Below are 13,292 nucleotides of genomic sequence, written 5' to 3' on the forward strand. Positions count from 1 at the left end.
ACCCCGCCTCGATTCACCACGTTCCACAGGCCGAACGTTCGCGGCCCTTCTGATCACCTTCACGTAGGTCACGCGCGCGCGCCCCACGCGGGGCTCGCGGGACCCCCCCGCCCCTACCCCGGGGGGCGGGGCTTGAGCTCGCTGCCCCCTTCACCCCTCCCCCCGCAACGCTGCCCTCGGAACGTGCGTCCGCTAGTAGGGCCGCTGGGATTGGGTGAGTGCTGCGCAGGCGCGCCGCTCGGGGGTGGCCTGTACGGCGGGGCGGGGCAGCCCGCGAGCGGAGCCATGGAGGGCGGGAGCGCAGCGGAGGGGCTGCTAGAGCAGCGGCCCCAGGAGGAGACGGTGCCGCAGCCGGAGGAGGCGGAGGCGCTGCCCCGGACCGAGGAGGAGGCGCTGCCCCGGCCCCGGCCTCGGCCCCAGGAGGAGGAGGAGGAGGAGGAGGAGGAGGAGGCGGCGCAGCCCCTGGCGAAGCGCAGGAAGCTCCTGTGCGCCGAGTTCGCCTCCATCACCGGCAGCGACCTGGCCCTGGCTCGCTGCTGCCTGGCGGACAACGACTGGCACATGCAGGTAGGGCCCGGCCCGGGCGCGGGACGGGCTGGGGGCCGCCACTGAGCCGGGCCCTCACTCCCGCTCCTTTGCTTTCCAGAGGGCGCTGAACTCCTACTTCGAGCCGCCCGTGGACCAGCGAGACGTGGGCGGGAGGACCCAGGCCTGCGCCCCGCCGGAAACCTGGTGAGCGACGGCGCGGGCGGGGGGGACTCAAGCTCGCAGGGAAGGCGGTAGCCGGGCCCCCGGCCCAGCACCGCCCTCGTCTGCCTCCCTCCCCTCTTGGCCAGCGCCTTGCAGCTGCAGGGGAGGCCCCGCGGCTCCGCTTTGCTAGCGTTGCTGATGCTGCTCGTCCCCCGCTGTGAAGCTCCTTCCCGAAGGCGAGGGGCGTCTCACGATCCACCCCCGTGTGAAACTCTCAGGCTCTGATTGCCCTCCTCCCGCCCCCACCGCGTCTGTGCATCCTGTGTCTGTCTGTATGCTGCCTGCTGGTAAACTGGGTTTGTTTCATGTATCCCTGCGAAACAGCATGTGTGCGGACTCCCTTAAAGTCATAGAAGATTAGGGTTGGGAGAGACCTCAGGAGGTCATCTAGTCCAACCCCCTGCTCAAAGTAGGATCAATTCCAGCCAGGGCTTTGTCAAGCCAGGCCTTAAAAACCTCTAAGGAAGGAAATTCCACCACCTCCCTAGGTAACCCATTCCAGTGCTTCACCACCCTCCTAGTGAGAAAGTGTTTCATAATAGCCAACTTAGAGCTCCCCCACTGCAACTTGAGCCCATTACTCCTTGTTCTGTCATCTGGTACCACTGAGAACAGTCGAGCTCCATCCTCTTTGCAACCCCCCTTCAGGTAGTTGAAGGCTGCTGTCAAATCCCCCCCTTTCTCGTTTCTTCTGCAGACTAAATAAGCCCGGTTCCCTCAGCCTCTCCTTGGAACTCATGTGCCCCAGCCACCTAATAATTTTCACTGGACTCTCTCCAATTTGTCCACATCCTGTCTGTAGTGGAGGGCCCAAAACTGGACACAATACTCCAGATGTGGCCTCACCAGTGCCAAATAGAGGGGAATAATCACTTCCCTCAATCTGCTGGCAGTGCTCCTACTAATGCAGCCCAATATGCCGTTAGCTTTCTTGGCAACAAGGGCACACTGTTGACTCATATCCAGTTTCTCGTCCACTGTAACCCCAGGTCCTTTTCTGCAGAACTGCCACTTAGCCAGTCAATCCTCAGCCTGTAGCGATGTCTGGGATTCTTCTGTCCTAAGTGTAGGACTCTGCACTTGTCCTTGTTGAACCTCATCAGATTTCTTTTGGCCCAATCCTCCAATTTGTCTACGTCCCTCCGGACCCTATCCCTACCCTCCAGCGTATCTGCCTCTCCCCCCAGCTTAGTGTCATCCATGAACTTGCTGAGGATACAATCCATCCCATCATCTAGATCATTAATGAAGATGTTGAACAAAACTGACCCCTGGGGCACTCTGCTTGATCCCGACTGCCAACTAGACATTGAGCCGTTGATGACTACCCGTTGAGCCCGACGATCTAGCCAGCTTTCTATCCACTTTATAGTCCATTCATCCAATCTGTGCTTTTTTTAAAACTTGCTGGCAAGAATACTGTGGGAGACAGTATCAAAAGCTTTGCTAAAGTCAAGGTATATCACGTCCACCACTTTCCTGATATCCACAAAACCAGTTATCTCATCATAGAAGGCAATCAGGTTGGTTAGGCACATAGGTCATTACTTTAATTATGTCAATCTAAATTCATTTAAGAGGTTATCCCAGTGTAACTTTCCCATGTAGACAAAGCCTGATACATTTTTGCTAAAATTTCTCAATATCAGTTCAGTGTTAGACTAGTGTAGATGGAGCACAGGTTGACAACTGGAGCACAGCATGCACTTAGCTTCCACTAGTGGGACTGAATTGGGAAATCTTAATAGAAAAATCTTACTGTAGACATAGTCTATGTCTGGGATAGCCTCCCTTTTCCAAGTCCTTTTAGAAAATACACTGCTTTGGTTAGCTTTCCACTACTAAGCAAACACCCATGTTCTAATAGCTACATTAAAATGATGATGTGAGTTCACATTATAGTATAACCATAAAATTTCATCTTGGCAGGGAAGTCTTGGAAATGCATGCCCATTATAGCTCCTATTTACTTCGTTATATCCCTGGAGCACCCCCAACACCTGGTCTCTTTTTGTGCACTTTAGATTGAAGCTCCTTAAGGCATGGATCTTATCATCTTGTCTTTAAAGCACTAAGCATGGCAACAGTGCATAACTTACTAATGTTTAAAAGTTGTAGAGAGGAAGTGTTTTGGTTAGAGGTCCTATCTTCACAATTTCAAAGTAACAGCCGTGTTAGTCTGTATTCGCAAAAAGAAAAGGAGTACTCGTGGCACCTTAGAGACTAACCAATTTATTTGAGCATAAGCTTTCGTGAGCTACAGCTCACTTCATCGGATGCATACTGTGGAAAGTGTAGAAGATCTTTTTATACACACAAAGCATGAAAAAATACCTCCCCCCACCCCACTCTCCTGCTTGTAATAGCTTATCTAAAGTGATCACTCTCCTTACAATGTGTATGATAATCAAGTTGGGCCATTTCCAGCACAAATCCAGGGTTTAGCAAGAACGTCTGGGGGGGGGGGGGTAGGAAAAAACAAGGGGAAATAGGTTACCTTGCATAATGACTTAGCCACTCCCAGTCTCTATTTAAGCCTAAGTTAATTGTATCCAATTTGCAAATGAATTCCAATTCAGCAGTCTCTCGCTGGAGTCTGGATTTGAAGTTTTTTTGTTGTAATATCTCAAACTTTCATGTCTGTAATCACGTGACCAGAGAGATTGAAGTGTTCTCCGACTGGTTTATGAATGTTATAATTCTTGACATCTGATTTGTGTCCATTTATTCTTTTACGTAGAGACTGTCCAGTTTGACCCTCTGATAGTGTGGCTGATGTTATTAGGCCCCTTACAACTACAATACCCACCTGTGGAAGTGAAGAAACAGATTGATAGAGCCAGAAGAGTTCCCAGAAGTCACCTACTACAGGACAGGCCTAACAAAGAAAATAACAGAACGCCACTAGCCATCACCTTCAGCCCCCAACTGAAACCCCTCCAACGCATTATTAAGGATCTACAACCTATCCTGAAGGATGACCCAACACTCTCACAAATCTTGGGAGACAGGCCAGTCCTTGCCTACAGACAGCCCCCCAACCTGAAGCAAATACTCACCAACAACCACATACCACACAACAGAACCACTAACCCAGGAACCTATCCTTGCAACAAATCCCGTTGCCAACTGTGCCCACATATCTATTCAGGGGACACCATCACAGGGCCTAATAACATCAGCCACACTATCAGAGGCTCGTTCACCTGCACATCCACCAATGTGATATATGCCATCATGTGCCAGCAATGCCCCTCTGCCATGTACATTGGTCAGACTGGACCGTCTCTACGTAAAAGAATAAATGGACACAAATCAGATGTCAAGAATTATAACATTCATAAACCAGTTGGAGAACACTTCAATCTCTCTGGTCATGCCATTACAGACATGAAAGTTGCAATTCTTGAACAAAAAAACTTCAAATCCAGACTCCAGCGAGAAACTTGAATTGGAATTCATTTGCAAATTGGATACAATTAACTTAGGCTTGAATAGAGACTGGGAGTGGCTAAGTCATTATGCAAGGTAACTTATTTCCCCTTGTTTTTTCCTCCCCCCCCCCGCCCCCCCAGACGTTCTTGTTAAACCCTGGATTTGTGCTGGAAATGGCCCAACTTGATTATCATACACATTGTAAGGAGAGTGATCACTTTAGATAAGCTATTACCAGCAGGAGAATGGGGTGGGGGGAGGTATTTTTTCATGCTTTGTGTGTATAAAAAGATCTTCTACACTTTCCACGGTATGCATCCGATGAAGTGAGCTGTAGCTCACGAAAGCTTATGCTCAAATAAATTGGTTAGTCTCTAAGGTGCCATGAGTACTCCTTTTCTTTTTATCTTCACAATAAGTTTGTTATGCCTAAGCAGTATGATTAAATCCCATCATGTCCCCAACTTTCCTAAAAGACCATTTGATCTTGTCTTGCCAGTTTTGATGGGGACAAGCTGTGCTACAGCTTTTTTTCTTTACTACAGGAACTTGAATTGGAGCACACCTCTTTAACAAGGTTTTGCTCCCAATCACACAAGAAAACTCAAGTCGTATGGCAATATAGTCTGTGTACTACATTGTAGAAGCATGCTGGTTAATCTTAGTAAAGTCTGTAGTGTAGACCAGGCCTTAATCTTTGAAACGCTGAAGACTGGGGTGCTTCTTCCCAAAGAAATATGGCAAAATAGACAGTCGTTAATATTTTAGAGGAGGTGTACACAGACAGAGGAGTCAAAGTAGTTTCAGAACACAGACATATAAAACGAGGTGACCATTATTTCTTTTTCTGGTATGAAACCTGCTCAGATTCTTTCATGTATCCTGAGATTCTCCTTGGTGATTAAAAGGTTTGGAGAGAATTTAAATTAGTTGTGTTAAGCTGGTTTAATTTAAATCAGAATCAAGCCCTTTGTCTTGTGTCTGCAATGAAAAAGAAAAACATTAATTACAGCTACATACTGACGGCACCATGTGATTGTTGCATATGTTCTCAGTCAATGTATTTATTTTAGATGTTTTAAAATTAGAGAGTAATTTATGTTAATTTTTGCAGTATGTTCAATAATAGGTTTTTAGTTGGGGAGCTCTAAAAATGTCTTGCTTTAGAAGATGGACGTTACTCCAGGGGACTGCTTAGTTTACTGAAAGCAAAAATTTTAAATATTCTTTCTAGTATTGACCTGACTGCTGATGTTACTACTAGTAGTGTTGGAGTGAACAACGCAGACTGCAGGCAACAAGAAGATGACAGCAGGTTCTCTTTACTTACCTGGAATATTGATGGTCTGGATCTAGGAAATCAAGACGACAGAGCTAGAGGAGTCTGCTCTTATTTAGCATTGTAAGTATTATCTCCTTTATAAGTTAGTTTAATATTTAGACTCGTAAGTATCGTATCTTATTTTAAGAGTCTATAGGATGTATATCCCCAAAGTATCCAAGCACCAAATACAGAAATACTATAATACAGAAATTTCATAATGTGTGTAATCCTAAACTAGCTTAACTAAAAGCTGTGATTTGGTTGGCCAAAAGAGGTTCTGAACCTAATCTCCCAATATATGCAAGCTTTGGTACTAAAAGCCTTTTTGCCAGATAGTCACTGTAACATATAACTTTTTTTAAAATAAGCATAATTATATTAAATGTCTAGCTATAGTAATGAGTCAGGAGGTTGTGGGATTGAAATAATAGATTATAATGTCAGGAAATGCAAATGCTGTGCTTCCAGTGACAGTATTAACTTGACCCTGTTGCACAACTTGCATTATTTTATGGTGTGTAGTCTAAGACAAAGCACAAAAAGGTCACTCACAAAAGGAAAAACAGAAATACAAAATCCTGATTACAAATAAAGTGGCTGAGTTGACATTACTGTTTTCTTGTTTCCATATTACTTGTACTTTGAACTGTGAATCTGAACATGGTATTAAACATGGGGGTTGCATTTATTTTCCATATTCTTTTAAAAATGTTATCAACCTAATAGTCTCATTGCATTGGAGACATTTATTCTTTGCTGAGGTGTGTGGGGTTGGGAACAGAGAGTTCCCAACTTAAAAATGCTGCTGTTCAACAGTCTTCAGTTGGTCTGTTGTGATTGCTTTGCAGTGGATAACTTTACAACCATTTGTGTAAAATGCAAACCTAAAATTTGCAGAATAGGTAGAATGCAGTAAAAATTGTGAAGATGCACTAAAACTGCTGAGTTGATGACTTTTTTCTTAGTTAAATCAGTGCAAACCCATAAAATGGATGGATTACACTCAAACAGGTGTAATCCTTGCCTATAATCGTTTAGCTTAATATTGTAATTTAGCAGTGCAAACTAAACCAATTTAAACAAATGTTAAACCAATTTAAATGTATCTAAAGGGTTATCAGATCAGTTTTAAATTGATGACTAAACTGGTGCAATTTTTCATGGATAGACAAGGCCCTATATTTTTCCTTCATGCAGATTATCCCAGTACCAAACCCTGTACCTGCTCGGAGCATGTTTACATAAAAATGGTGACAAGCTGCTGCCTGTGTCCTGTCTACATGAATGCTTCCAGTGTTGCTAGTAACAGGAGAGTCACCGATTAGTAGTGCAACAGAAGTAGATCTTTAAAAAAGGTCTAGCGTAGACAAGGCTAAGGAGAACAATTGCCCTTTTACCTGTCAGTCTGGACTGGGAGATTGGGGGGGTGTTATCACAAAGGTGATAGGTCTTAATTGGACTCTCCTAGAAATCTTAGGGCTTCTAAGTGTGCTCTGAAGCTATATTTTCAGTCACTAACTTAAATTCCCCAACGTGCATAAAATTAGACACCTGCATAATTGTTTTCGAGATCCAGATCTATGTGAGGAAATTAGCCCCCGCATTAGTAACTTGTTGGTAAAATACAGATTTGAATCTTTTTTTTCCCCTCCAAATATGGTGGCATTTTTACATGCCAACAAATGTGGCGGAGCTTCTTTGGAAACCATCATAGGCACTTCACATGTTTAAAAAACCCCAGCCCTATACCCAAAACCTTACTCTGTTTACGTTTGGCATTACAATGTGAAAAACTGTGTCTGCTTTAAAAGTTATATTGTAAACTTGTCTTGCTGATTTCAGATACAGTCCAGATGTGGTGTTTTTACAGGAGGTTATTCCACCATACTTCAGTTACCTACAGAAGAGAGCAGTCAGTTACACAATCATTCCAGGTAAAAAACGAAGGCCTAAAAATTTGAGAAATCTGATTCAAATGGATAGAAGAAGCAAAAAAAAGTTATTTGTTTTCTACTCACAAGCTTGTTAATACCCCTCTGACCATTGGTAGAAGTTGAAAGGAAAAAGGAGGGGAAGGAATCAGTGAAATGGATTTCCTTGGCTTCTAAACTCTGGAATCCAGTTTGATGCAAATTATAAATGAACATCTTAACTGTCACTTTCTTCTAGCTTTTTTCTTTTAGAAAGACAGACTTTAAAATTAAGGACAGAGTTAAAATTAATTCATTTTTCTGATCCTTCACTATTACTGAAAATAGCTACATGTTGTATGGATTAGGATAAGAAATGTGCACCCTGAAAAGATCTCTGTGAAAATATATACCATATATACTCGTTCATCAGCCCATTTGTTTATAAGCTGACCCCCCAAGATGGATAGGTAAAAATAGTAAAAACTGTATGACCCTTTCATAAGCCGACCCTATATTTCAGGGGTTGGCAAACTTTGGCGCCCGGCCCGTCAGGGTAAGCCGCTGGTGGGTTGGGACGCTTTGTTTACCTGGAGCGTTCACAGGCACAAAGCCCCTCAGCTCCCTGTGACCGCAGTTCACCGTTCCCAGCCAATGGGAGCTGCGGGAATTGGCGTGCCACTTCCCGCAGCTCCCATTGGCTGGGAATGGTGAACCACGGCCACAGGGAACTTAGGGGCTCCAGGTAAACAAAACGACAATATATTAGATATTCAATTCAGTGATTTTCATAGAGTTTAAAATCATCAAATTTTGGTGTAGGCCCATTTATAAGCCGACTCCCGCTCTTTGATGCGTCATGTTTTTACCAAAAATATTTGGCTTATTAACGAGTATATACGGTAATTCTTCTATATGAAGGGATGGATGAATATGGTGCATACAGCACTGAACTTTTCTTTTCTTTCCTTTCCTTATTCCTCTTTAGGTAATATAGATGGTTATTTCACTGCCATAATGCTGAAAAAATCAAGAGTGAAGTTTTTAAGGCAAGAAATAATACCTTTCCCAACAACCTCCATGATGAGAAACCTATTAATTGTGCATGTAAGTGGGTCACTATATATTACAAAGCAGTTGAATGTCTAATTTAAGGTGACAAATCTTTCTTAGTCTGGAGTTAAGGTTGTAAATATGGGTACTAATTTGAAGGGAAAAAGCATCAACAGATCATTATAATTTAAGAGAAAAAATAACTTGAAAAGTAGGGCATTTAGATTTGAAGTCTCCAATAAAAACACTAGAAAGGATGCATCAAACAATTTTATCTGTACTGTCTTACACACATCCACACTCTTACCAAATCATGCTGCCCCCAACCAATGTGTGTATATAGGTCGTATTACTCCATTCTTCTGTACCATTCTCAACCCACCATGTGTCACCTACTCAGAGATTATCCCTCACTTCACCCTCCCGCAACAAGAGAGACCTTCAGTATTGTACCTCTTAGATCTTTGGTATGCATATGAAACCTATGAAATTCCAGTGCACCTTCTCATTAGATTTTCCCCGCATCAGACACATTAGTTGTTTAACCATTTAAATGGTTAAACTCCTGTCCTGTGGTAAGTCTGTTCTGCTGCGGGCTTCTTAAACCTTAAATACTCTTGCCATTAGCCTGAGTAAGCCAAGAATAGGTATAGATTAAGTTGTCCACAACTGCTGGTAGAACTGCAAAGTATACAAGGTCTGATATGTCCCCAGCTGCAATATGCAGTAGTGTTGTAGCTGTGTTGGTCCCAGGATATGAGACAGACAAGGTGGCTGTGGTAATATCTGTTATTAGACCAACTTCTGTTGGTGACAAAGACAAGCTTTCGAGCTTATGCAGAGCTCTTCAGGTCTGGCAAATATACTCAAAGGGTATGTCTGCATTGCGATTAAAAACCTGTGGCTACCCAGTGCCAGCTGACTCAGACTTGCAGGGCTTAGGCTGCATGGCTGTTTAGTTGTGGTGTAATTTGGGTTCAGACTGGAGCCAGGGCTCTAGGACCCTTCAAGGTGGGAGGATCCCAGAGCTTGGGCTGGATCCCAAGCCTGAATGTCTACATCTCAATTGAACAGCCCCTTAGCCTGAGCCCAAGTAAGCTGGCATAGGCCAGACATGGTTTTTAATTGCAGTTTAGACATACTCGGAGTGTCATAGCTAAATACAAGGTGGCACAGATTGTTTAGCGTAGGCAGTTAACACGTATTTCAAGGTGAAGTGACCTGTTGTTACCCCTTCAGACAGGAGGGAAAGGAAGGGTGGGGGATAGGCAGCAGGAGGGGGGCAGGTTGTTGGTGGGTTATAGATATTGTAATAAGCTATAAATCCAGTGTCCATGGTTCAGTCTGTGATTTTTAGTGTCTAGCAAAGTTATGCTGCAGTGGTTTTTACCAAACCACCAAAGTAAAGGGTTTAGCCGTCATAATTGCCAGACATGAACTTTTTACACAGAGGGAGCATAGAATAGTAGGAAAAGAAGGGCAAAGTTAGATTATTTGGGATACCTTCTCTGCATTTGTATACTTTAAGAATACGTTATCTGGGTGGTTTTGGTTAACTAAACCTAAACTTTTGACTTTCCAGATATGCAAGTGTGTTGTTTTTTTAAAAATACGTCTTGTTAATATTTCCCCTTCAGTTACTGATGCATGTTTACAACCTTTCTATCTTTCAAATAGTTGTATATACACCTCAGACTTTTCAAAAAAATATTCTACCTTAGTATAAGATAACACATATTAAATTTTGGGCAGACTTGTTTCACTTGGGTTGAAGTAGAGGTCAGCATTGGCTTTTTAACTGAAAGCCACTTCCAGCCTTAAGCTTAAAGTGGTTAGCATGGCTCTGGAATAAAAAGTTGAAAATTCTGCCCTAATAAAGGAACTTTAAAAAAGGATGCCCTTGTCCTGCTCAGCAAAATGTCCTGAAAGATTTTAGGGTGAGGAGTATTTCTTGCCATATATAAGCTGTGAACTGAACCGGATTTGAATTCTTGTTAAAAATCAACATTTAAGCCTGCTGCTAGTGGCACATTCACTGTCAAAAACCTCACTTATGACAGCGGAATTAGAGAGGCCCAATATCAAGTTGTAAATCACTTCTATCCTGTATAATAGCAGTTTTAACAAGCAGAAGAGTGTTCCTGTTCAATATTTGAACAGTATGTTTTGTATTTGGCCTTCAACTGTGTTCCATGGTGTATGGTTTAATGTTTTTCTTTGTCTAACAGGTGAATATATCTGGTAATGAACTCTGCCTTATGACTTCCCATCTAGAGAGCACAAAAGGTCATGCCAAGGAACGCCTAAATCAACTGAGGCAGGTGTTAAAGACAATGCAGGAGGCATCAGAGTCAACTACCATTATATTTGGAGGGGATACAAACCTAAGAGATCATGAGGTGAATAGCAGTAAATCGCTTATAATTATTTTGAGAACAAACCACCATTTTGAACTCTGTTGGGGGGTTTCCTCCTTTTTATAGGATACAGTGACTTTTCCCATAAATCAGTTATACATAACAGAGATGTTGAGCTTTCTGCTCTCAAACATGCACAGGTGTGCCCTCTAAGGTATTTCTACACAGCAAAGAAAAACCCACGGCTGGCCTGTGCAGGCTGTTTTATTGCTGTGTAGACTTCTGGGCTCAGGCTGGAACCCAAGCTCTGGGACCTTCCCACCTCATAGGGTGCTATTGCCTGGGCTCTAGCTGTAGCCCAGACATCTACACAGTAATGAAACAGGGCCGAGTAGGTTGGCATGGCCAGTGAGGAGTGTCTAGTTGCTGTGTAGACATACCTGTAGCAACCCCATCCATTAAGTGAAAAAGTGAAACTGGGACAAGCGAGGTTGCTGCCTAGTAGACGTTTAGGCTTGATTGTGCATGTCTACTTTGGAGCAATGTTACAGCTGAAGTGACATCAAAATTAAAAGAGATGGTGGTTTTTCCTCCCCAATTGGCTTCGTGTTGCTCCTCTAAAGAAATACACAGAGTCTATGTGCAAGCTGTAACCTTCAGAAATAACCTAATTCTGGGTGCCACATTTTTAGTTGCCCAACTTTGGAAATCTAGCACTCAATTTTCAGAGATGCTGAGCACTGACACTTCAAGTTGAAATTAGCAAGAGCTTTGGTACTCAATGCTTCTGGAAAGTCAGATCCTATGTGTTTAAATTTGAGCAACCGAAAATGGAGGGACTGAAAATAAGGTCACTTCTGAAAAATTGGTTACCAGGGTTCCAACTGAGGGTGTTAAGTATTACTAAAGACCCAGTCTTGCATGATCAGGTTCAATCACTTAAAAATGCAGTGGTTTCTTACACACACTTTGATTTGGGAAGTGCAACATGAACAGTCAGTCTTAGGTGGTTTATATTTTTATATATTTCTTAAATTCTTAAGGGGCTATCCTATTTTAAATAGTGTTTAAATAGTTGTGATTTCCTGTTGTGGCTGGTGCTGTGCAGAAAAACAATGTGCTGTAATATCTAAATTCTAGGTTCAGCAAATGATTGTCATGCATATTACATTAAAGGCATTAGCGGGTATAATGTTGTTCCATTTTTTCTCTCTTTAGGTTACTCAAGTAGGTGGCTTACCTAACAATATTTTGGACATATGGGAATTTTTGGGCAAACCAGGGCACTGCCGTTATACATGGGACACAAACTGCAATTCTAACCTGGATGCAAGTTACAAATGTAAGTTCCGATTTGATCGCATATTCTTCCGAACTGCAGCAGAAGGGGGACAAATTATTCCACGGAGTTTGGACTTAATTGGACTAGAAAAATTAGACTGTGGTAGATTTCCCAGCGATCACTGGGGTCTTCTGTGTGATTTTGATGTGATACTGTAAAGAAAACAAAGCTTTTAAAGTTTATGTATCATTGCAAAAGCTCTTAAATCTTTTAACCTTTGGATTTCACAAAAATTTAATTCTAAATTTACATAAGATTTATTTTACAATCCTAAGGAGTTACCCACTCATTTAACATTTGCTGGGATATCTGCAGAGTAAAAAACCAAACCTTTTTATTTTCTTTGTATACATTCTAGCAGACTTTTTAAAAATATATTTTAATGTAGCATAAAGCACAGAAATACAAAACAAAATCCATTTTTAAATGGAAGAGATAAAACAATCTCAAATATAATCCATCAACGAATTAAAACAGTCATTCACACTCTTTCTTTTATCACTTTTTGTTGTAATAGTCTCAATAAATACTGATTGTAAATTTTTTTAGTGTAAATGTCTGTTTCTTTCTTTTGTGGCTAATGCCATAAACATTGTCTTATTTCTCACAAGGCACCTAATATCTCACATAACTCAGGACATTTCCATGTAATTCAGAGTTCAGTCTTAAAGGATAACATTGGTGTTTTCAAAAGGATGAATAGATGTTAACAAAACAAAAAAATAGTTCAATAAACAACTGAAATATTACACAGAATGGCTTTAAGAACTGAGGATATTGGATGATAAACTTCTTCAGTCATCCATCTTACAATAGACATAAGGAAGTTATGCTCTTGGGCTATTAAATAGCTCACTTTATCAATCTAGATATGAGGGAGAGCTGCATGTTTTAAAACATGAGAACAAATGTTGGTAACTTTTGAAAATTATCTGTTGTAAGATTTCTTAAATCCCTGGAGTGAATTTACCTTTCTGAGCATTCCTCCTTCATCTAGTGCACTTCTGGTGCCACATTTTCATCAACAGAATGTTCTCTTCTGTGTAAAGCTGGAGCAGTCAGAAAGTGTAATTGAATTTTATTTCATGCTCTCCAAAAAGAGCAAACAGAAGAGGTTTGTT

At 42.1% G+C, this 13,292-nt stretch overlaps 1 protein-coding gene across 1 annotated transcript; it reads left to right on the forward strand.

Annotated features, from left to right (window-relative positions):
* The first annotated feature begins 232 nt into the window (after window positions 1-232).
* Window positions 233-12,654, forward strand: TDP2 (tyrosyl-DNA phosphodiesterase 2). Its single transcript, XM_074944766.1, has 7 exons — window positions 233-567; window positions 647-732; window positions 5,420-5,587; window positions 7,352-7,443; window positions 8,408-8,526; window positions 10,701-10,871; window positions 12,048-12,654. Exons 1-7 carry the CDS (start codon window positions 286-288, stop codon window positions 12,327-12,329), a joined length of 1,200 nt encoding a protein of 399 aa, XP_074800867.1. The 5' UTR covers window positions 233-285; the 3' UTR covers window positions 12,330-12,654.
* The last annotated feature ends 638 nt before the right edge of the window (window positions 12,655-13,292 follow it).

This window comes from Natator depressus, chromosome 2, assembly GCF_965152275.1.
Source record: "Natator depressus isolate rNatDep1 chromosome 2, rNatDep2.hap1, whole genome shotgun sequence".
Lineage (NCBI taxonomy): Eukaryota > Metazoa > Chordata > Testudines > Cheloniidae > Natator > Natator depressus.